This window comes from Halictus rubicundus, chromosome 12 (genome assembly GCF_050948215.1).
Source record: "Halictus rubicundus isolate RS-2024b chromosome 12, iyHalRubi1_principal, whole genome shotgun sequence".
NCBI lineage: Eukaryota > Metazoa > Arthropoda > Insecta > Hymenoptera > Halictidae > Halictus > Halictus rubicundus.
The window spans coordinates 3,832,444-3,857,517 of NC_135160.1; the positions used below are offsets into that span (position 1 = coordinate 3,832,444).

The 25,074-nt window shown below is 47.8% G+C and overlaps 1 protein-coding gene across 12 annotated transcripts in view; it reads right to left on the reverse strand.

Moving 5' to 3' along the window:
* Window positions 1-25,074, reverse strand: part of LOC143359946 (RNA binding protein fox-1 homolog 2) — a 437,182-nt gene that overhangs the window by 125,042 nt on the left and 287,066 nt on the right. For all 12 annotated transcript variants that reach the window (XM_076798373.1, XM_076798374.1, XM_076798378.1 and 9 more), the window contains one exon: window positions 9,464-9,751. In XM_076798373.1, coding sequence (XP_076654488.1) covers window positions 9,464-9,748 — 285 coding nt within the window. In that variant the 5' untranslated portion in view covers window positions 9,749-9,751. The remainder of the gene's footprint in view (window positions 1-9,463; window positions 9,752-25,074) is intronic.

A 25,074-nucleotide genomic window follows, 5' to 3' on the forward strand; every position in this document is an offset into this window, starting at 1 on the left:
AAATTGCAAAAAATTAAATGTATGATACCGAGTAATCCTCCAACTTTCTTGCATGTTACACGTTACAATGAATATACCAACGTAAAAATTAATTTTAAAACCTGCACAAATAATTCCGTCACCCACACATGGGTGACGCGGCGACGAACGTGTTAGATTGTTTTCGATAGTTCGCAAATTCGTCCTATCTCCAGTTTTATTGTCTAACAGTTTCAAGTCCCCGATCAAGACACAGGCACCGCAACGTTCCCATCGATCTCGATCCATCCGGCAGGTAAATATCGGAACGGGGTGTTTCCAAGCGATCGTAATCGATTAGATTTTAATTATTCCGTTCAGCCGAAGCGTCCAGGCCGCCGGGAGAGGCGATCGAAAAAAAAATTCGCGCGACAATAAAGGGATTTCGCGCGGATCCGCGCGTCTCGCCAACGCGGAATTTCGTCAACGCGTGTCCCCCTCGGAAACGAGGTTGATCGCGACGCGTTTAATCGGACGAAATTGCCGAGGATATTTTTTTTTCCCCGGAACAATTCCACTATCGTTGGAACGCTCGTCGCCAATTAGAGGGAAAATATTTCGACCCGGCCGAAAGCTCGGTGGACGAGGAATTCGCGCAATCCGCTCGAAAATCGCCGCGCCAAGATAAACAATCGCCGCCGATCCGAATCAGCAGACAGCGTGGAATTGTAATCGACATAATACTCGAAGCGCCGGCGGCGTTCACGCCACCGGAAACTTCAAGGACGACGACGATGTTGGTAACGCTTCTGCCCGGAACCTTATCGCTTCCGTTTACGTTTACGCTCGTCTAAGTCGCGCCATAAACGCCGGTTCACGCCCCGGACAGATCGCGTCGTGTTTTCACGCCGAAGCCGCTAAAAACAACCGGTAAGAGTCATTTTATCAAAATTACAACGCTGAATTTGGTCGAAGAATTTTACTCCGACATTCTCTTCGATGCAGTTTTATGAAAAAGTAGGCTTTTATTCAGAATTTATTCCAGTTTTTCTCTGACGATTTGTCAAGAATTCTAGGCGAACGCGCACAGCAGTAAATCCTCGGGCCGATAACGAGTCTCCCGGTTGTCCCTAGGCTAATATTTTCAACAGATAGCATACTCCAAGACGTTGCAACAATTTCCCGGAGCGTTCCCACGACTTGCACCGTGGGATGCATCGATCAAATTTTCCCTCGGTCCTAACGAGACCGGGCTGATTTCCTTCTTCTCGCGGGCCTTTTGCTATTCCCCGGGATCGCGGTGAGCGTTCCCCTGCTTCCGAGGGATTGAGGGGGCGGTAACAAATGACCGAGAGTTTAAGGGAACTATAAATCCCTGCCAGGTGGAGGAGAGCTTGCTATTATTCATGCCGGTCCCGTGCTTTTTCCGCGGAAGAAACGGGTCGTTCCCGCGGACTCTATGCTCCCGTTGGAACTGCGTATTTCAATCCGTCCTGTTTAACGTAAACCAGCGGCCGTCCTGGAAATTAGTTTTCTTCGTCGGAGGCGCGCAAGAACGGTGGTAAGCGAGCACGCGGACTCGAGCGGGAGAATGTCTTTTCGATGGGGAGGATGATCAATCCGCGGTGGATCGATGCGCGCTGCCAACGGAGAATCAATTAATCTCCTTAAGGGCCAGGCAATCTGCTTCGTTAAAAAATACCGCTCCCCGTTTCCCCGAGGCTAATTGCTCGCGGACCAGGGAAAACTTTCCCGATATCGATCCGCGACCCTAATTCGACGACGGGGGACTCTAATGGGACTGCACCCCCCACCCGCACCCCCGGTGGCGATCGACTCTGAACCGATTATTCGGCGTTCACTATGCTGATCGAATCTGCGATATAAAAGATGCGCCTTTGTCAATATACTTCGAGATTAAACGTGATCAATTTTCTTTAAAAATTGTTGGAGTTTCTCCAAAATTATGCGTTTCAGCCAGTTGATTTTAAATTTGTTTGAACGCGTGTCTCCAATGCCGAACTTGTCAACACGAACGATTTTCTAGACAAAAACTCATCCGTTTCGAAAATACATATGCGTACGCACAGATTTCTAATAACACGCTTCCAACAATTCTCGCTCTTCGAACACGCACGACAGTCGTCCAAAAACCAGCGTCTCGAGTATCACATTGAATTATAGAAGTTCCATAAAAATCCGAGTCTTTCGAGTATTCCCTTTGCCAGCCCTTCGTCCCTTCAGCTGAGCTCGGAGCGCACGGCTGCAACCGCAGTTTTTCGCTAACTTCTCAAATGAAAAAATCCGGTTAAACTGGGGAACCTTCGACACGAAAGGGACGAGGAGCGAAGCGTGCCAGGTGGACCGGAAGTCGGATGCTCGAGACTCCATTGGCTAACGAGCCGCGGCGGCAAAGAACCGCGTTCGCGGATGAAAATTTTCGAGACGCGAACTTTGGAGTCGTCCGCGGAACACGTGGTCGGAACCACCTTCTCTCTCTCTCTCTCTCTCTCTCTCTCTCTCTCTCTCTCTCTCCTCTCTCTCTCTATCCTCTCTTTTTCGAGCTCGATGAGGCCGGATTGTCTGAGGCCTCTTTTCGTCGTCAAAGAGCGACGCGACGTCCGCCAGACCCGACCCTCTCGACGCGCCTCATAGAAAAGCGAGCGCAACATTGAAAAGGGAACTTTTAATTTGCAGCTCCGGACCCGCTGTAATTCAATTCGTACCGCCGCTCGAGGACCCTCGGATCCGACTTTCGATCCTCGTTCGAAGCCATTGTGGAACGGAACCCAACATTGCCGAAGAATATCCTCCGGCCGCTTTTGTTCGAGGATCTTCCAGCGGTTTAAAGATCGATTCCCGGTTAAGACCTTCGCCAATGAATGCGTCGGGATCACGATCCGAAGTGGATCACCGTCATCGGTCACCGACAGTCGGTCTTCCGAGAGGATTCTTCATCCCTGCGAGGACTGCTTTCGAACATTGATCGCGCGGATCTAGTTTCAGGCATTCCGCGATTTTCTATCGGGTATTCTTCTGTTCCTTTTTTGGAAGGTGCTGCGATTGTAAGTCCAACGCAAGGAGGAACCGAAATTTTAAATACCGTTTAAATACAAATAATAAGAGTACTGTTCAGAGGCGCTTTGGTTGCAGCAGCTAGCCCCTAATTGATGACTTAATTCTCAAGTATATAATTATCAGACTGCGAATGTACATGCAATTTCCAATTTTCGGAGGAAAATTTTAAGCGAAACAAAATGAAATCTCATTTCTAATGGGAGCAGCCTTTGTAGATCCAAAACAAATAGAAATCGTGCTAAATTCTCTCGAGTTTTATATCGTAGCATTTCTTGGAAATTTCCATAACTGATAAATGCGTAAAGATCGGCAGTCTAATAATTATAATTGTCTCCCATGAAACCAGCAAGAGCGCGTCCACTAATATTTAGTTCACAAGTGATTACGAAACAGCAAATTTGAGATCGGTAAAATTGAGATCAATACGATCCATCAAGCAGTTGCGGCGCGATAGGAGATGCCATAACTCGAGGAGCGGGCTCGTAAAAACGTATGACGGAATGGACCGAGTCGCCGTCGTTCCTGGATCAAGGAGATCGTTAACGTTTTAACGTCCCCTAATGAAAAATTTTCCCTGGAAATTACTTTGACCTGGGAACGTTCGCCGGGGCGCCGTCGTCGTCTGTTCAAATAACAATTTCAAGAAGAGGTTCGTGCGGACCCGCGTTAATTTGCGTGCGCTAAGTGGGCTGAACGGAGAACGGTCTGCAGCTTCACGAGCCGCTGACTAACCGGCACCGGTTAATTAACCAGACGAGCCACGGACAAAGCAACCGCTCGGTCCGGAACCGCGACATTGTTCGGAACTCTTCACGCTCGGCTCAGCCGCGCAGCCCGAAATCCATAGCCCCTAGGACCGGGGTTAATTAGATACGATCGCTTCGCAGACTGTCCTCGGAATTCGCGGAACCGAGCACTGTCCGCGACGCGGATCGCTATGATTCCGACCAATGTGGCCGATTCAACGGTTTAAGGGAGAGTTCCGAGGGCTCTTCGAACCGGAAGGGTTCCATTTTAATACTTAAGGTGGCCGGCAGGGTTTGAAATCCATATGCTTATGCATGCGTCAAAACCTTTTCAAACTATCGCTTCAATATTGCAATGAGCAGTTTAAAAGTGGTCACTTGTGTTTCCTAAAAGTCCAATTTATGTCTGTATAGAGCCCAAATTTCGAATTTCTACCTCATCGGGGAGTAATTAACAATATTCGGCAGAAAATTCGAATTCTGAAGCAAGTATGACGTCACAAGATGGCTGCCGCTGAGAGATTCTCTTAATTTCGCGAGATTTAGTGTTCGTATCGAAAAAAGGGCTCTATACAGACGTAGCGAAGACATGTACAAACACGGTGGTATGCATTTTTAATTGATTACTTACTTATTTAAGACGTAAAATGTCTAGAAAAAAGGCACAGGATAACATAGCGTGACAGTCAAGGCCAAATGCCTGCCGGCCCCCTTAACGCTCAAAGAATATCGACACATTCACCGAAAATTGGAAAGGAACGCTTCGCGAGCCGAAATGTACGAATTAATCATTTTTTCGAAATTTTTAGTATTAAAGTATCAATTTTACAATGTTTAACAAATTTTCTCGCGGTAGACTGGACTTTTCTGATTACAATGCCACAGGAATCAAGTCGATCTGACGGATAGTTCCAGAAATAAAAATTCGCAAGCACAGCTAGGCACTAGAACCATCGGGTAACTCAATTTCAATTATTGAAACTGACAGGGTCTCAATCATTGAAACCATAAAAATGTTTTGGTGAAAAATTTGTAAATAAACTTCTCCATTCAAAATCTGAATGTGTTCAATCTTGTTATTATGATAAAGGAATCAATCGCATTTAGCGCTCACTGGTTCTAATATTAACACATCTTGCGCGGGCACTTTGCCGCCAAAGTCTTACCGTGTTGCATGCATTCTTGCAACGCACGTTTTGTATTTTTACAACGCATGTCTATCCGATTTTATTGTAAGAACATCACAAAAACCCATCGATAACAATAATCCATCAATAATCCGTGAAAAACGACTTTAGTCGCTTCCCGCTCAAGATGTGTTAAATTGAGAGATGAAATTAAACGAACGGTCCGAACGGTCCGTATTTTATAAACAAATTCGAAACCACAGAGACGATGACTTAAACCCCCTCTAAAATCGCATGCTACACGCCGTAGTCAATTTTGAACAAAATCGCAACACTACAAACAAGCGATCCTCGGTGTCAACATCGATCAGCTGTTGCTTCACAAAAATACAAGTATCCAGCGGGCATTTCTGCTTCGTTGGAGACGCGCAGAAAACGAACTTGAACTTCCGGTCGGGACGAGCGGTTCCAGAAGGGATTAACGAAGCGTGCCGGGCCCAGAGAAGCGGCGCGAACCTCTTGCGGAATTCGTCCGACCGCTAAATAGAATCAACGAACGGAATTACTTTAATTAGCGCGACTAATTAGGCCGGTTCGCGAGCAGTCACGGCAATTGCCGCGGCGACGAGTTATCGCGGCCGTTGTATCAGCTTGTCGAATAAATCCGGATTGTTTTCCCCCGACACGGCCACGGCGTTTCGCGCTTGTTCGAGCGTGCCCGGGAAAAACACGCCGCGCGGATTGTTTTCAGTGGCGCGGGGCGCGCTCGCTCGCTCGGAGGAAACTGCACGGAAGGAATGCACGGAGTGCATCGGGCCGACACGCGTAGCTGCAGTTTCGCAGCTTTGTGACGCGCCGGCGAATAAACTGATCCTTTCAGATCCCGCTACCGACAAATTTCATCAATTCCGGCGTGCTCCATTTTCCGTATTGCGCTCGCTGAACGCGTTAGTAACCGACGATTATGCGCTCAGCGTTCTAGACTGTTGCAGAGACTTTCGCGACCCGAGCTGTTCTCTACAGGTGGTTCCAAATACGTGGGACTTGAATCAGCTCGATTATTATTATTATATATCGTTTATTTTAAAGGTCATTAGCTACCACGTAGATTACAATTGAATATAAAAGAGAAGGTTACGGTTAATATTTATATAGTGGTGGGGTACAGCAAAAAACAAATTTATAACAGTTTATCCAACTATCCAACGTATCCTAGGAAACGTCCTTCTGTTTTTTAAATCTATTGATATATATATATATGTATATAGTAAGACGTATATGTATAGTATATATCCTACTACGTTGGATAGTAGGGTGTTGCGTAGGATTGCCAATGGCGTCAAAAGCGGATTTGGAATCAGTAAATATGGAAAATTTGTTTTTGTTACAATTCTGAATGTGATTTCACACGACCAGGAGGAAAAACTGTTAGGAAGTCTTTTGGTGAAAACGTAATTTTCGGTAATAAAGGCACAACCACAGGACGAAGCAGTTTTGGAGCCGTCGGTGTACATGGGTGTGTAGTTGTCTTGGTGGATGTGACCTTATTTTACTTAACCCTCTATGGGCCGAATTTTGTTCCATTGGTATCTATCCGCAGACAACTTGCATTTACTTTGATATTTCAAGTTGATGGCGCTGCGATCCGTCATCAATATTGTTATTGATGATCTCGGAGACATTATATAATTAAGCCGTATACGTCATCTTGTGAAAAAACTAAAATTATTTCGTAAAATGTCGATATATTAGCACGTGACCTGAAAGTTACTGAACACGGCGAATCTTTATCTGGCAAAATCTTTAATTTACTACTCTCCGATTCCCGACTGCCGGCATTCCCAAGGTACTAGATTCCCAAGTGCATAGTCACTGGATTCCCGAGTGCACAGGTCCTCGAGTGATTAGATTCCCGAGTGTCTAGGCCCCCGAATGCCTAGGTCCTCGAGTGCCTAGGCCTCCTAAGCGTCTAGCTCCCCGAGTACATAGATCTCCGAGTGCCTAGCTCCCCGAGTACCTAGGCCCCCGAATGTCTAGCTCCCCGAGTACCTAGGTCTCCGAGTGCCTAGACCCCCCAATGCCTAGGTCCCCGAGTACTTAGGCCCCCGAATGTCTAGGTCCCCGAGTGCCTAGGTCGCCGAGTGCCTAGGTCCCCGAGTGCCTAGGTCGCCGAGTACTTAGGCCCCCGAATGTCTAGGTCCCCGAGTACTTAGGCCCCCGAATGTCTAGGTCCCCGAGTACTTAGGCCCCCGAATGTCTAGGTCCCCGAATTCCTAGGTCTCTGAGTGCCTAGACCCACAAATGCCTAGGTCCCCGAGTGCTTAGGACCCCGAGTGCCTGGGACCCCCCGAGTGCCTAGGTCCCCGAGTGCCTAGGTCCTCGAGTGGCTGGACTCTCAAGTTCCCAAATTCGTAAAGCACTACGTTATCTATGTATTACGTTAGCACTATGTATATATTATATACATAATTAAGACATATACGTCATCATGTGAAAATGCTAAAATTATTTGGTAAAATGTCGATTTATTAGCACGTGACCTGAAAGTTACCGAACACCGAAGAGAAAGCTTCAAAAGTATTACAACTGTATTTTTCTGACAGCTGAAACGAATATATATGCAATAACAATACGTGTACTATGATGTGTGCAATGAATCTGAATAGAGTACCATTGGAATCGTGTTTTTAAATAATGATACACGTCTTTTTTTAAGTCCACGTTGAGAATCAACGGTCCCGTCGCAATTCGGCAAGAAAATCAATCACCGAGGGGGTCAAGGACGAGTCGGGCTCTCGGATACGCAGGCAATCGATCAGAAAGTGTATCGGGGAACGACGCTCCGACATCGGTACCCAGAATCCCAAGCTGTCTCGTCAGGGTTGGAAACACTTTCCACCGGCTCGACTTTCTCGTGATCGCGTTGGACCTCTCTCCGGTCTCTGTTTTTCGGCGTGTACGTGGCCGGAATGATCGAGGAGGCTGAGATCGTACGTGACCCGGCGCCTCCCTCGATCCGTCGACGGTTACAGAAACCGACGGGCGTGTTTCTATCGGGCTTCCGTTCGACGTTCCTAGCTGCGGGAACCCGATTCGGTAGGAGCCGCGATTTCGACGCCGGCGAACAAAGACAGGGAACAAAGAAAACACTCTGTGACACGATGCCACTGCGGTTTCGGTGCAGCGATTCGAGTGGGCAATCAACGCGGCGTGACCTCGGTTTTACGGGGTCGTGTTCCGACGGTGCATCCGCCGGAAGAGCATGCACTCGCCCCGGACCCCTCTCTCTCTCTCTCTCTCTCTCTCTCTCTCTCTCTGTCTATCTTTCTGTCAAGTGCACCGGGAATGTCAACGAGCGGCTCTCGTATCGGTCCCGGTCGCGTCCGTTAGGCGAACCTCTTTGGAACGGTGACGGGGATACCGTACAAATGGAAATTTACGCTCGACACTTTGCTCCATGTGTGCTTTGATAAGGAGTTTCGACACGATTGCCTCTGATCTTGAGGAGACCGGGGAGGTTGCTGAAATGCGTTGACGGAAGCACCGAGAAATTAAATTGTTGTCCGATCATACGATAACATAGCGATACAATGATTTCTCTATATATGTCGCCAAGGCCTCTATGATAAACGTATACCCCGTGAGGGGCCGCGAAGCTCGAGAGGCCTCGAGGAGTGTAAACATAACAGGTTTAAACATACACGTTCGCTGGCAAGACCCGCGTTGTTGACATGTATCGAGAATTCACTGTAAAGTGAATGTAGAAGGGAGAGATGTGTAACAGTGAAGAAATATCTGCATCTTTAATTGCTAATTAATTTTTGTTACTGTTTGTGTGTGTACGTGCGTAGATGGAAAAGATCAGTTAAGTCGACTTTTCTCGCATCTATCACTCCTGCTTGATTAATTAAAACCGTGCTAGGTAGTTGTTTTTAAAGTGTGAGGTGTTTTGAGCGGTAGAATGAATTGTAGAACTTGTTGGTAACGATAACTCTGAATTTAATGATAACAACTGTACAAACTACTGTGTACAAACTACAACAAACAACTGTGGTGTAAATGCGGGCTAGCTGAGGACTGACTGAAGACAAACTGAAGACTGCAGACTCGCACGCAGAGATGGGTTTTTGAGGGATGTGAAATTGGTGGTGGAGGTGGTAAATAGTAGTGGGAGAAAATTGGGAGTGAGTGTTTATAGTTTGTCCAGACGCTGTCTTAAATTGTTAATGTCCTCGTGCCGGAAACTCGCAGAGAAAATGGGACGAGTCCCGTCGCTTGGGGCTCGAGACTCTTCGACTCTTAGGCTAATTTATTGCCTCTGGTAAGGGTGGTCGAAGTGATCGGGACTCCGAGTCAAATTCGAGAGACCCTTTCGTGGGTCCCGCATTGCGTTGCGTCTCAACAGTTTGATAAGCCTTTGGCTCTCTCTGCAAGGCAACAGTGTACGATGGCACGGTTTCAATCCTATAATATTGTTCCTTCAAGACCAATCTCGACGAACGTAATTTGACGTACAGTTTATGGGAGACCATGGCATCGAAAAGGGATACTTACGATAGCCTGTTGATCGACGCCATTTGGAGGTGGGGGCGGACTGAAACTGGCCGCAGTTGGTGCACCGGGGGCTGTCGGGTGTGGAGCACCAGCTGGCGGTGGTACTTGAGGCCCACTGGGTGGTGGCTGCTGGGGCGCACCACTGTTGTCTTCTTTGACAGGCACTGGTGGAGGTGGTTTTACTTCACCGGCCGCACCAGCCGCCCCTACGACGCCCGCTACGCCGTTTACCGGCGGGGGGAAGACACCCCCACCGTAGGGCGCAGCCATGCCTGTCTGCACCATGTGCTGCAAAAGAGAAACGGTTCTATTTACTCTTCGGAATTCCACCTTGCACAGCGTAGATATTACAGTGTCTCGGTACCGGAGCATTTCATTCTCGGGGTGTCTATCATCGGTTGGCAACGCGAGTGTCTCGGTATTACAGAGACTGTATCATCAAGGTGCTTAGATACCCAGGAGCCTAGGTACCGAGGAGTCTAGATTCGCAGGCGCTTAGGTTACTTGGAGTACCTAGATACTCGAGTGCTTAGAATCCCCAAGTTCCTAGACTGCCGAGTGCCTAGTCTCCCTAAATTCCTAGATCCCAAAGGCCCTAAACTCCCGAGTGCTTAGATTCCCGAGTGGTTAGATTGTCGAGTGCCTAAATTCCAAGAGCCCTAGATTCTCAGGTGCCTAGATTGTTGAGTGCTTAGAATACCTAAGGTCCTACACTGCCAAGTGCCTAGACTCCTCAAATTCTTAGATTCTCAAGGCCCTAAATTCCCGAGTGCTTAGATTCCGGAGTGCCTAAATTCTCGAGTGCCTAAATTTCAAGAGCCTTAGATTCTCAGGTGCCTAGGTCGTCGACTGCTTAGAATTCCCAAGTTCCTAGACTGCCGAGTGCCTAGATCCCTCAAATCCATAGGTCCCCAAGGCCCTAAACTCCCGAGTGCTTAGATTCCTGATTGATTAAACTTTCGAGTGTTTAGATTCCTGAGTGCCTAAATTCTCGAGTGCTACATTCCTGAGTGCCTAAATTTCAAGGGCCCATATGGTGCCCACATTCCCGAGTGCCTGAATGTTCGAGAGTCCAACTTCCCGAGTGCCTAAGTACGCATACGCATAACTCTCGAAATTCCCAGCACTCTGAAATAGCTAAACCATTTAAACGTGCAGACCCCGCGTTTGCCTAATCATCCGACCATCCAATGGAACTTCAGAAATACCAACATCGTACCTAAAAGCTCGAACGTCCGATAAACCACCTGAGTATCCAGGCACTTAAAGAGCTAACCGCCGCTAGGCGAGCGGCACGCCAGCAAAAGAATCTCAAGTGCGTCCGAATCGATCTCGCATAAGTGAAACTCGGAAATAAATATTTCGTTTCCCGAACAAACAACGTCGGCCGCGATTTTTGCATTTCAGATGTGACGCGCGAACAGACCGATGATTTGTGCCCGCATGCATTCCGCGGGGCGCGCAACACTAAACACGGCTCAATACGTACCGGGATCGAGAGCGGACAAGCCGCAAATCATTTCGCGTGTTGCACGCGGACCGATTAGCGACATGCTAGAAAACTGTCGCGCCCCATTCTGCTCGCCACTCTCGGCCAGCAATCCGAAGAAAAACCGTCCGAGGTAAACCATCGGCGAGGCGGCTTTTTCCCGTTTCTTTCGCCTCGGTGAATGAATTCTTTGTTGCCGAGGTTGATCCACGATCGTGGAAACGCGTTCTTGATTCCCGAGATCGAAACGTTGATTACGATCCACCTACCACTCTCCGAAATGCACGCTACCGTTGCCGAACCGAGCGAAGCTTGAAACGATACGCCGGTAATCAGTTGAAAGCTCCATTCGCGGATTATTAATACCGCTCGATGCTGCTGCGAGGCATCATGAATACTCTGATTCGCGGAACGTGATACTCAAATGGCGGATCTTTATCTGGCAAAAGCTTTAATTTACTACTCTCCGATTCCCGAGTGCCTGCATTCCCAAGGTACTAGATTCCCAAGGCACTGGATTCCCGAGTGCATAGGTCCCCGAGTGATTAGATTCTCGAGTGCTTAAGCCCCCGAATGCCTCGCTTCCCGGAGTACCTAGGTGTCCGAGTGCCTAGCACCCCGAGTACCTAGGTCTCCGAGTGCCTAGACCCCCGAATGCCTAGGTCCCCGAGTACCTAGGCCACCGAGTACCTAGGTCGTCGAGTGCCTAGGCCCCCGAATTCCTAGGTCTCTGAGTGTCTAGACCCACAAATGCCTAGGTCCCCGAGTGCTTAAGCCCCCGAGTGCTTAGGCCCCCGAGTGCTTAGGCCCCCGAGTGCCTAGGTCCCCGAGTGCCTAGGTCCCCGAGTGCCTAGGTCTCCGAGTACTTAGGCCCCCGAATGTCTAGATCCCCGAGTACCTAGGTCGCCGAGTGACTAGGCCCCCGAATTCCTAGGTCTCTGAGTGCCTAGACCCACAAATGCCTAGGTTTCCGAGTGCTTAGGCCCCCGAATGCCTAGGCCCCCGAGTGTCTAGGTCCTCCGAATGCCACCGAATACCTAGGTCCCTGAGTACGTAGGCCCACGAGTACCTAGGTCCACGAGTGCCTAGGTCCTCGAGTGCCTGGACTCCCAGGTTCCCAAATTCCTGAAACACTCCGTTATCATTCTCGGTGAAGCAAATGCAAGCAATCGCAGCAAGTATCGTCGCGAGCGCAGACCAGGAGCATCGTAGACCCTCGAGTCCAGAAATGGAACCGATTTCTCAGCGACCACAATAGAAGCGACCCATCGCTGGGCGCAACTCCCGCGAGACAGCTTACAGATGGTTCGTCCAGTACCCAAGCCGTCCTTCGTGATTGTTCCGAAATACCGTGGAGAGAGAATGCCGGATGCCTCGAAGCAGCAAGACGGGAAGTTTCGCGGCCGGCCATTTGTTACGCTTGCCATGCCATTTTTCTGAAAACTCGATTCCCGTTCGGCGTGCCGCTCGGCTGCCTCGTTTCTTATTTACCGGGGCCGGTACTGAAAATCGTTTCTGCTTAAACTTTCACGGCACGGACACGGCCTCCCAAGGCTGGACGTCCGACGCGGGAAACGCTTCCGGACGTTCGCCATATTAGACGTTCGATTCGAATTGGAATCCTCGAGGAGCGGATCGAACACACAGTTTCGAGCTCGGATCCGACAGATTGGACCGAAAGGATTCCAGGATTGGAGAGCTCGTCGGAACGAACCACGTTGCCCTAAGTTCTCGTTAACCTCTGCTGACCGAAACGAGCTCCTGTAATCCGCACGAAGCCCGGCGACGGTACGAGATTAGGTTCGTTTCTCTTTTGGCTGAGCGAACTATTCAATGAACGCCGCCCGGCTGCGCAGAATTAGTATTACGCGCTTTCTGATCCTTCCGCTAGGTATTAGGTACTAAATGAGCAAAGAGTGCAAAGTTAGTGCTGTGCATAGATGTCGTCCTTGAAGGATTAATTCAGCAAGTATCTGAACATTTGTTTAACGAAACTTCTTCCTAGTTTTCCTAGACATACAGTGTTCCTGCTGAACCAGCTGGAGTAGTTGTATTTCGATTTTTAATAGTTAATATGGGCCAAGATGGAAAATTTATCTTGTTTCATGGCACACAATAGAGACTGGATTCGTGCCTAGAAAGACCTTCACGCCTGCACAACAAATTCAGAGTCTCAATAGACATTGAGTAGACCATACCGGCTACATCGGGACACTCGGTTCTCAAACAATTTAGCCACCCTCCGCACAATCCTCTCAATCACCGAGCTTCCTCGGCTTCTCGGCCGTTCGCGGGGCAAAACCCGTGGCAAGCATTCGTCGAAATCGGTTCAACACCCAATCAAGTCCTCGTCCGGGCGAGAAATAGGGGCCGAGCCCGACCGGGAGCACATAATCAGCGAGCGCATTCTCCGCGAGCACAAAGGTCCGCGCGGAACAAGAGGCCGGCGCGGCGCGGCGCGGCGAGGCGCGTTTCGTGGCAGAAAAATAGAAAGAAAAGGGAAATAAAGCGGGTCCGTTTTCCCACGATCGGGAGAGGAGGCCGAAAGCGACACGTCCTGGCGAGTTTTCCATCGTGAAGAGCCCCGGAGGATCGGCGACGACGGTGAACAAGAAGAAGAAGAAGAAGACGAAGAAGAAGAAGAAGGGGTCTAACGAGCCAGCCGGCCGGAGAAAAATAAAGGAGATGCTCGCCGAGGGAAAAGGGACGAAAACAATGGACCAGAGGCGCGGCCGGCAGAAAGACGCGCGAAGAATGAAGGAAGGGTCTCTGAATAGGCGAACGCACATCGGGGACCCGAGGAGGAGTCGTCGCGATTCTTTCCACTCGCGTCTTATCTCGCTGCCGAGCGGATTCATCGGTGGAGATAGAGCGCAGGGAACGGATGCGATCCCACGACCCAATTAACAGAGGCCGACTCTCTGTGTCATCGGGTTAACCCAGTTCCCGGCGATCCCTTTGTTCACCAGGAATAACGCCGTTCAAAGGAGCCTAAGTCCTGCCTAGACCAGGCAGGAACAGCTCCGCGTTCCTAACCATTGATGCTCAACGTTCGACTATTTGACCCTTACACCGATATCCATCATTTTCCATAGCGTTCGGTAATATTGTACTAGCTGGATTTTACAATTGTAATGTCAAATATTAATTAATGTGGTGTACAATCTGTCTGCAGTTAACTGCAGTCAGCAACTGCGGATTTTATGCATTTATGACGGAAACGAGTCGGGGCAATTTGAAACAGTAAAAACATTACTCAAATTTAAGAACGTTCATTTGTCGTCTTCGACGTATTATAAGATACTTAACCCTTTCGTTCCTGAACATAGAAATTGAAATTTTAACAATTACAGTGTAATGGATATGTGAGTTGGACTAAAAATAATAGGTTTTCATCCTCAAATTTTTCCTATCGCAGTAGGGGTAGGGGGTGAAAGATGGTACACATGTGTACCACCAGGGTTTTTTTTTCAAAAGACCGATGTGGTACAATCGCCTTTCAGTAATTTTTGAATCAGGCTGGTACATATGTGTACCGCTCGGGGCGGAAGGGTTAAGCGAAAAAGAAGAAATTCTCGCAATTGATGCCAACAATTTGTATTCTGCATGAAGATGCATGGTTCATCGATTACACTGTCTGCAAGGATGCTCATGGAACATGAGAAACATTGTGTAAAAATTGATTTAGTGGTCGTGAACCTTGCAACGCGATTAGCTGCGTTCTGTGATTCATCGGAGCTGCGGTTCTTTTTTTAGGATAACGGTGTTAGGCTCTTTGGAGTTCTTGGACGTGGGAGGGAAGAGTGGTTAATGATTGGCTAACAACCGGTTTAACTGTTTCCTGGCTTTTTGTTAAGCGGAAACTAGCCGAGCGGGATCACTCGCAGCACGCTTCCCCCACAAGGGCAGCAGACCGTGTCGATGGCAGTTGCCTAGGTTTTACTAGTATGTCGCGTGCGAAACTGTAGGAGGGGGTGTTGACAGAACCGGCGATCCCCTAAACCGACGATTTTAAGAGTTCGTGTATTGGTAGCGAGAGTGATATTCGTAGTCACCGTGAATAGGGTGTGTTAATAAGCGATTCCGACATAGACCCATAAGACCAACAGAATTCCTAGGCACCCAAGTGCCTGTACACGCGAGTCTTTAGGCTACCCTCATGCTTAGGTATCTCTGGAGCTTTGAGCCTCTTGATGAATTTCTACAAGCAAGCCAAACTACTTCCTACTTCTTAAAAGACACGCCTAACAGCTATCATCAACCACAATCACTTCAGACCAACGCCATTAGACTCAGCAATTAGAGTGTCATCTCTCAACAGGGACAGTTATCGAGTATAAACCAGTGAAATACGTAAAAAAAATTGGCACTACGCCATTATGGAGGTCGGCGGCAGGAAATAGCCCGTCACGTGGTCAAAATTTTGAGTAGTCCCGAATTAGAGTCTCGCAAGACGCTCAAGGAGCATCTTGTCCGACAAGGGAGGTTCGTTTCACTGTTAGATTCATAAATGCCTAGGATCCACAAGTTTCTAGGCTCATCGAGTGCCCAGATTCCCAAATTTCTAAGTTCCCCAATTTCCTAGGTTCCCCGAGTACCTAGAATCCCAAATTACTAGGATCCCCAAGCTTCTAGGCTACTCGAGTGTCTAGATTCACAAATTTTTAGGTTACCCAAGTTTTCCAGTTTCCCCAAGCTCCTAGGTTTCCAGAGGTCCTAGGTTCCCCGAGTGCCTAGATTTCCAAATTCCTGGGGTCTCAGAGTGCCTAGATTTTCAAATTCCTAGGTTTCCCAAGTTTCTAGGCTTCTCGAGTCCCCAGATTCCCAAATTTCCAAGTTCCCCAAGTTCCTAAGTTTCTCGAGTGCCCAGATTCCCCAATTTCCTAGGTTCCCCGAGTGCCTAGATTCCCCGAGTACCTAGAATCCCAAATTCCTAGGGTCCCCAAGTTTCTAGGCTTCTCGAGTGCCCAGATTCCCAAAGTTCTAAGTTCCCCAATTTCCTAGTTTCCCCGAGTACCTAGAATCCCAAATTCCTAGGGTCCCCAAGTTTCTAGGCTTCTCGAGTGCCCAGATTCTCCAATTTCCTAGGTTCCCCGAGTGCCTAGATTCCCCGAGTACCTAGATTCCCAAATTCCTAGGGTCCCCAAGTTTCTAGGCTTCTCGAGTGCCCAGATTCCCAAATTTCTAAGTTCCCCAATTTCCTAGGTTCCCCGAGTGCCTAGATACCCCGAGTACCCAGATTCCCCGAGTACCAAGATTCCCAAATTCCTAGACTTCTTGAGTTCCCAGATTCCCCAATTTTTAAGTTCCCCAAATTCCTAGGTTTGCTGAGGTCCTACTTTCCCCAAGTTCCTAGGTTGCCTAAGTTCCTAGGTTCGCCGAGTGCGTAAATTCCCATCTCCCCAGATTCCACAGCTTCCCCTATATTTCCGAGTGGTCAGATCCGCGATCCGACTGGGGAAGTTCGCGCTTCCGATTCGAAACGGATGCCCGTCCGTTATCGACGGAGCCACGGATAATGCAGGGAGCCCCTTACCGGTCGAGGTTGGACCAGATCAGAGGCAGTGACCGGGACGAACGCGGGAGGGACTGGCGGACCCGATGTGCGAAACTTTTCGCGTTTCCGCCATTGGCAGAGGTTGCGGAGACGCCTCGTATTGACGTACAACGCTTCTGACGCTCCGGTGACGCAACACCGACGCGGGATGCTAAAACCCGATGACGTAACGGCGTCGAGATGCATTGTCGAGCGGGGATTCCGCCGTTGGCCGAGGGGCGAAAGCTGCAACTTGCGAGCTGCAAGTTGCCGCGGCGTCGAAAAATGGCTTCCGCTCGCTGAATGAACGATCTAACGGGATTCGAGGGAATTCTTCCTGGCCGGGCGATAAAAAGATTTTCACCGGCTAGCGTTGCCGTTCGAGAAACACCCGGGTCGGGTTCCCTCCTCTCCTCCGCCTCGTCTTTGATGCTCCCGCGAGCGGACACGCCTTTTTTTAGCGTTCCTCTACGGGCGCGGAGTTCTTCACGGTGGACGAGCAACGCGAACGATCAAAGCACTTTGTTTGTAACCGAGCGCTACACGTCCGGGCACTTTGCACGCCGAGAAGTGCCCGGAAATTACGTGTGCGACGCCCGACGCTGGAGTGTTTAAATTGTTTCATGTAAGGACGGCTGTCGGCGTTTGTGCTTGCCTTCTTTTGGGTAGCAGCTTTCGTTAGGACCTAGCAGGTTCTGCTGCTGTTCGTTTCGGGGATGATGAAAGTTCGATTTTATCCCTTGGTGAAATACAGACAGAAGGGACAAAGACTCGATTTATTTGTCCTGGGTCTCCTGTCTTGAAGAACGCTATTGCACAACATCGCGTATAACAGGCCTGCTTCCGTTTCCACGAAAACAAAGCTACAACTTCGAGTACCAACCACACACAATAGAAATAGTCCGAAAATATAATGAACTGACACCTGACGCACTTAGGATCAGGCAGGTTTTGCGGGTTCGATCAGCTGTAATAGGCTAAAAATGTTTATCCTGTTTAGAGTGTTTTAGAGTTCCTCGTTGATTGGATTATATCTTAATGGACGTACGCGAACTTTAACCTTTCTAGGGAGAATAGATGCGGACAGGATACAATAGAATATTGTCGAGGTAGGCGGTTCGAGGATTGCGTAGGAGTCATTGAGAATGAGACAGAGCTAGAGAGGATTCAGTTCCAAGAAATGGTGGAGATCACCCTGTGAATATTAACGCTTTGCTTACCGGAAGCCTATTAGCAGGCAACGCGATGTTCGCGCTATGCGACGGGGTGCCTAACAACTTTCCTTTAATAATGCCGCTAGAAACTATTATCTCATCGGTTCTCAAAATAACTTGCTGGTTTACGACTACAGTTGCTGTTTCTATGGAAAACTTTACTCGGAAACCCTTTACAATTAGAATTCGCATGATGACTAACTTGCCAGTTCGGCAGAATAATTCCCCTTCTACGGACAAGTTTACAGAGAAACCCTTTACAATCGGAACGCATATAATTACTAACTCGCTAGTTTTCCATTGTATATCCCATTACCATAGAAAACTATTTATCAATAAATTCAGACCTACTCATACCTAATAATTAGACTGCGGATCTTTATGCATTTTTGACTTACGAGAATTTTCAAAAAATGCCATAGCATAAAATTCCATAGAATTTAGTAAGATTTCTATATTTATTCTATTATTCAATTACTGTTTCTATGTTTTTCTTCATCAGTACGATTTCGTACGACAGAGGCTGTTCCCATAAAGAATGAGATTTTATTTCATTCCATTTTCTGAAAATTTGTCAGCAACAATTGGAAATTGCATAAACATCCGCAGTCTACTAATAATTCACGATTAGAATTCTTAGATACGCCAGGTTGTTGCTTTACGATTCTAATTTCTATCTCCACAGAAAAACCGATTAAAAAAATTCGTAATTTCTATCTCCACGGAAAACCCGATTTCACAAATCGGTGATCGTAAGTTCCCAGCGCTTGAAAAACGCGCTAAAACGTGCACGGTCAGATAAAGGTAAGCCCAGCGCGATTCTAAACAAATTTTCCGACGCGCCGGTCCGTAGATAACGCGGTTTGCCATAAATGCATGGCGGCCGCAGTCCACCTATCACGGCGGCCAAATAACGCGTCGATAACGTGACCAGACACCCGAATATTGTATCAGGCCAGGGAGAGGTTGGAGGTTGCAGGTATGCGGTACGCGTTTCCCGGTATCGTGGCACGAAAATCTGAGACTGGTTTCGCCCGGTGGCGGCGTCAAGAGGCGTGTCCGGATCACAGACGTCTTCCATGTAGCTCATAATTCGACTAGAATGCGTCGCGCATCCGCAACGTTTCACGCGGAGCGGCAATCGTGTCACATCCCCTGGCGAGACGGGACACGCCAGCGACGCGAGGCGAATAACTAATACGGCCGGACAGCCGCAGAAATTAAGCCCGCGTTGCCGGAGTTTATGAGCATATTCAAGGACTTTGCGAAAGAGCTGTCTCCGGGACGCGAATTCCCGGCGGAGCTCTCGCGCTCCTTGCACATCACTTACTTCGAGACCTCGGAACTCAACTTGCCGGCGCTTTCTGACTCGCGAAGACCCAGATCTCTCGCTTTTGAATACCCGATGTCCCTGATAGAAGATTTCATTGGGAAAACTAAAAGTGCTTTGGCCCCTATTTTCCTAGACATCGACCTATCCAGATATCTAAGTGCGTTTGTAGTTCAGTTTTTAGTTAACTTAGTCCCAAGGGACTAAGTAGCTCGGGTACCTACCTAATTCCCTAGATACCCGAGTTCCCAGATAGAAAATTTCATGGGAAAATCAAATGTGCTTTGGCCCCTATGTTCCTAGACATTGACCTATACCTAAGGACTTTATAGTTCAGTCTTTAAGATACCTGAGTCCCAAGGCACTAAATAGCTCGGGTACCTAATTCCCTAGATACCCGAGTTCCCAGACAGAAAATTTCATTGGGAAATCAAAAGTGCTTTGGCCCCTACGTTCCTAAACATTGACCTATACCTAAGGGCTTTTATAGTTCAGTTTTTGAGATACCTGAGTCCCAAGGCACTAAATACCTCGGGTACCTAATTCCCTAGATACCCGAGTTCCCAGATAGAAAATTTCATCGGGAAAACCAAATGTGCTTTGGCCTCTATCTTCCTAGACATCGACCTATCCAGATACTGCTTTTATAGTTCAGTCTTTAAGATACCTGAGTCCCAAGGCACTAAATAGCTCGGGTACCTAATTCTCTAGATACCCGAGTTTCCATATAGAAAATTTCATCGGGAAACCAAAAGTGCTTTGGCCCCTATGTTCCTAGACATTGACCTATACCTAAGGGCTTTATAGTTCAGTTTTTGAGATACCTGAGTCCCAAGGCACTAAATACCTCGGGTACCTAATTCCCTAGATACCCGAGTTCCCAGATAGAAAATTTCATCGGGAAAACCTAATGTGCTTTGGCCCCTGTCTTCCTAGACATCGACCTATCCAGATACTGCTTTTATAGTACAGTTTTTAAGATACCTGAGTCCCAAGGCACTAAATAGCTCGGGTACCTAATTCTCTAGATACCCGAGTTCCCAGATAGAAAATTTCATTGGGAAACCAAAAGTGCTTTGGCCCCTATGTTCCTAGACATTGACCTATACCTATGGGCTTTATAGTTCAGTTTTTGAGATACCTGAGTCCCAAGGCACTAAATACCTCGGGTACCTAATTCCCTAGATACCCGAGTTCCCAGATAGAAAATTTCATCGGGAAAACCTAATGTGCTTTGGCCCCTATCTTCCTAGACATCGACCTATCCAGATACTGCTTTTATAGTTCAGTTTTTAAGATACCTGAGTCCCAAGGCACTAAATAGCTCGGGTACCTAATTCTCTAGATACCCGAGTACCCAGATAGAAAATTTCATCGGGAAAATCAAATGTGCTTTGGCCCCTATGTTCCTAGACATTGACCTATACCTAAGTGCTTTTATAGTCCCGTTTTTGAGATACCTGAGTCCCAAGGCACTAAATAGCTCGGGTACCTAATTCCCTAGATACCCGAGTTCCCAGATAGAAAATTTCATTGTGAAACCAAACGTGCTTTGGCCCCTATCTTCCTAGACGTCGACCTATCCAGATACCTAAATGCCTTTATATTTGTTGAGATACCTGAGTCCCAAGACACTAAATAGCTCGGGTGCCTAATCCCCTATACACACGAGTTCCTAGATATTTGAACGCTTAAAAATAATTGAGTTCCTATGCACTCGAGTGCCCTGACACCAGAATGTCTAGACACCGAAATATCCAGCTCCCCGGGTCCGAAATCCCAGAAACTAATGCAACCCAGATGCGTACACCTCGTAATGCACAGGTAGCAGACTACCTAGTCTCCCGCCATGCATTTCGCGTTCCCGGCGACACACCTTCTGGTAATAGCTCAATTACCATCCGACATAGATAACGCGAACACGACCGCGGCGTAATCACTGTCACAAATTGCAATAGCTGGTCGGTTAAAAGCATCGGCGTGGAAGGAAGCGTTAATTACTCAACGACGACGTCGGCTGTTCCAGAAGACAGGCGCGCGTCTACGCGCGGGTTCTAGCTAGGAACGAAGCTGAATGAAGTGTAAAATAGCTCCTGTCCGAGGAATTCGATATCGGCTGATCGGAGGGTATCGTCTGGTGACGTTTAATTGCCGCAACAACACGGTGTAACAAGTCACCGGGACCCCTATTAACCGGCTCGTTAAATGGTAATTTAGCGCGTGCTTGCGATGCTAATTTATTAACGGGGCTCGCTTACTTTTAGGAAAGGGACATTTAGTCCGCCGTCGGCGAGGACCTTCGTCTGCGAGGAACCAAACGGTGCACGCAAATAAATCCGCGTTACGATTTCCAGGCGGCCGTAAAGCCGACGGGATGGCGGAACACGCGGGGCGATCGTGCTCGGTCACACGGAAAACTGACGCAACGTTTACGCCGGGGATAGGGGCGTAATACCTGGCGAAGCCCAGAAGCGTACGCAACCTAAGTCGAGCCCGTTTGCTCTGACCTGAACTTGACCGGTGTGCTGGAGAACCGATGACTAGTGCCCCGCTATCTGTGCAGTCGAGGCACTTTACTATTAAGCCTTTCCCTTCTTTGGCTGATAGGGAGTCGGGTGTGCAGGTAGTTGAGTGTTTAGGGTTTAGGGTATCTAGGCAATCGACCATATAGGGACTCGAGTACCTAAGGGACCCAGGCATCTAAGCATCCAGGTACCTGAGGACTCGGATATTTATTTAGGCTCTCAGGTATCTAGGGAATAGGGTAACGAAGCAATTAAGTATTTAGGGTATTGGGCATGAGAGTACTGAGGTACCTAGGTACCTGGACTGAGATATTAAAGAAATCGGGTACGTAAGGACTCGGATATTCAGGCTCTCAGATATCTAGGGAACAGGGCAACAAAGCAATTGAGTATTTTAAGGTATTGGGTATCAAATCACTGAGGTACTTAGGCTAGATTAAGATATCAACGAAATCGGGTACCTAAGAACTCGGATATTTTGGGCACTCAAGTACCTAGGGAATAGGCTAACAAAGCAATCGAGTATTTAAGGTATTGGGTATTGAAGCACCGACGTACCTAGGCACCTGCGCTGAGATATCAACGAAATCGGGTACCTAAAGGGCTCGGATATTTAGGCTCTCAGGTATCTAGGGAATAGGGTAACGAAGCAATTGAGTATTAAGGGTATTGGGCATGATAGTACTGAGGTACCTAGGTACCTAGACTGAGATATTAAAGAAATCGGGTATGTAAAGACTCGGATATTCAGGCTCTCAGCTATCTAGGGAATAGGGCAACAAAGCAATTGAGTATTAAGGATATAGGGTATCGAAGCATTGAGCTACCTAGGCTAGGTTAAGATATCAAATCGGGTATCTAGGGAATCTTGTAACTCAGGCACCTAGCCATTCCAGCACTCAGGCGTTTGGGGACCCAGGCATTTCAGTATCCAAGACCGTAGCAATCGTCGGAGCAGCCTAAGACTACCGCAGTCTAGTCTTTGTGTTTCCGGCCAAGTTTGGCGTCGTCTCTGAGACAAAAGCCGCCGGAAAAGAAGTTAGGGTGGGCCAGGCGCGTGGTCAGGGGCCAACAAGATGGATTTTAGCGCCGAGTCTGGGGATCTCGAGCGCCTCCCCTGTGCTCTGGATGTTTTGACGACGGTAAAGCGACCGGGCCGCCAAGAATAAACCTGGAATCAATAGCGGACGACCCCGGGGGAGACAGAGCAGGGACGCGGGAAAGGGACAGACGACGTAGGGCGGAGACATGAAACGACGGACGTGGGGGAGTAGGAGGGACCCCGGGATAGAACAAGCATCATAGAAAGATACCGAAAGCCGCTTATTGTCTGAGCCACGCTGAATCTGCAGACGAAAATGAGAGTGCAATTATACGCGCAATACGCCCGAAGAAAGCGCGCGAACGGGACGCGGGACGTGAATGCTAACGCGCGTGTCTGCGTGCTGAAACGTTTAGATATCTTTCAGGTAGGGACCCTGCAATATGCTGCGGGTCCTGAGATAGCCGGCTGAGACACCGAGAAGGACTGCAATTACGGGGGATCCTGGATGATACCGTTTTAAATCCTTGAAGTATAAGATTAGCACGATTCCGGGGCACTGGACGTCCGGGGTGATCTGAAAATGCTAATGTGGACTTCTAGACATTTCGAATCGGAGAATTGGAGGTTTGGATTCAAGGTTGCCGAGGAGTTTAACCAGATGTCTTCAAATATTAGGTTCCAAGCTTCTCCAAGCCTTTGTGTACCTAGTTTAGACCTGTGAATGTCGGATTCCAGGGTTGTCTAGTGCTTAGTACCTGAAACTGGATATCTTCAATCTTCAATCGCCCACAGAGATCTTCATGTTCTACAATAGTAAATTCTAAGATGATCTAACTTCCTGCCACCTGTACACTAAGGTACCCTAACTGCTTATCTCATTTCCGTGATACTCGCATCGAGCACTTTGTACCCAAGTTTTTACACCCCCCAGTCTCAATACGAGCTGGGTCCTCTTAGTCTCAGGTACAATAGTCACTCTAATCACGTGACCCACTTCTCTTCGACCAAGGTCCTCAGCAACCAGCATTCTACACCGAGTTCTCGAATCAAGATTCCGGCAACAATGTTTGCAATGTGTCTACACCCTGGCAAGTCAGAACGAGAACTGGAGTCTGGGATCCCAGGTGAATCTCCAACCGCAGGAATCCGGTGTAGATCATCATGGCAGAGGAACAGAAAGATCAACTAGCGCATTAGCTCATCGAGGGCCTGAGCAGAGGGGAATCGAGAATAACGACGGACCGGGGGAGGAAGTGGCTCGTCTTCGATCTGTCGGGATTAGGCGCAATTCACCAGGCGCAATCGCCGGCAATCCTATCGGGGATTCCTCGGCGACTTTTATTAGACGGCGAAATAAATTACGGCCGGCCGGTGAAGAGCTTAATGATTGCAACGAGCTGCAATTCCGTCATATTACTCGATACGAGGCGCGGCCGTCGTGCTTCGCTCTCCCGGAGCCTCGGATCCGACTCGTTTCCCAGTTGCCTCGGCTGTGAGAACGTCGACGCCCCGTGATTCCGTCGTCGATATTATTAAACAATTCACGGCTCGTCCCGGGAGCCGTTTTGATCCCTCGAACATCCGTTCCCCGAGTGCCCGTGTACGTTTCGACAGCCTCGGTCGACTATTTCCCGCGAAAATGCAGCAAAGATTGACAAGCACGGTGTTCACTCTACACTACCGTCCATAAGTATTTGGACACCTTCTCAAGCGGAATAACTTTTTTTAAATTGGTCCAAATGACTTGAATCTTTTTTAGATGTTAGACCGACTAGTTTGCTAGAGAATGACTGAACAAATGTTTTTTAGATTGCAATTGGTTGGAATGATAAGTAAATTAAAAAATTATGTTTTTTCAACTTTTTCATCTGATCTTATGTCGATAATTTAAAAAATGCGTTTTGTAGATTTTGATAACTTATATGCACACTGAAAATTTCATCGAAATCGGACAAGGTTGCAATTAGTGTTCCTGATTTCTCAACATTTTTCATTTCGCGAGAATTGAGAAATAAGACTATACTTCTCGATAATTCTCGAGAATTTTTAATAAAATACAAGAATATTGGCAAACTTTGACCAAACTTTTATAAAGTGAAACGTTACGCTTTTGTTTTGAAATGACTTCTTAAGAAGCATAATGCGTCTAATGTAGAATCATACAATCTACTTCTTTTGTTTTGTAACAAAATCTGTAGCCGTAGAAAAATTTCTTTCATTTTATGTGGATGTTGGCTTTATCGTATACAGAACATCCAAAAGTTGCTGAAGATTGGGTGTCCTTTTTCCAGTGGACTCAAAAATTTGGAATTCCTTTGTTAGAGTCCGGAATTTATTTTCTTCTGCCGCTAAACTCTTGACACTAAATTCTTGAAGGCTGTCTGCAATGTCTAATTCTAACTGTTTTTCCAGTGATAGTTTCTCAGTCTGAGAATCTGAAAGTTTTTCACTATTTTCGTAAGAATCATTGTT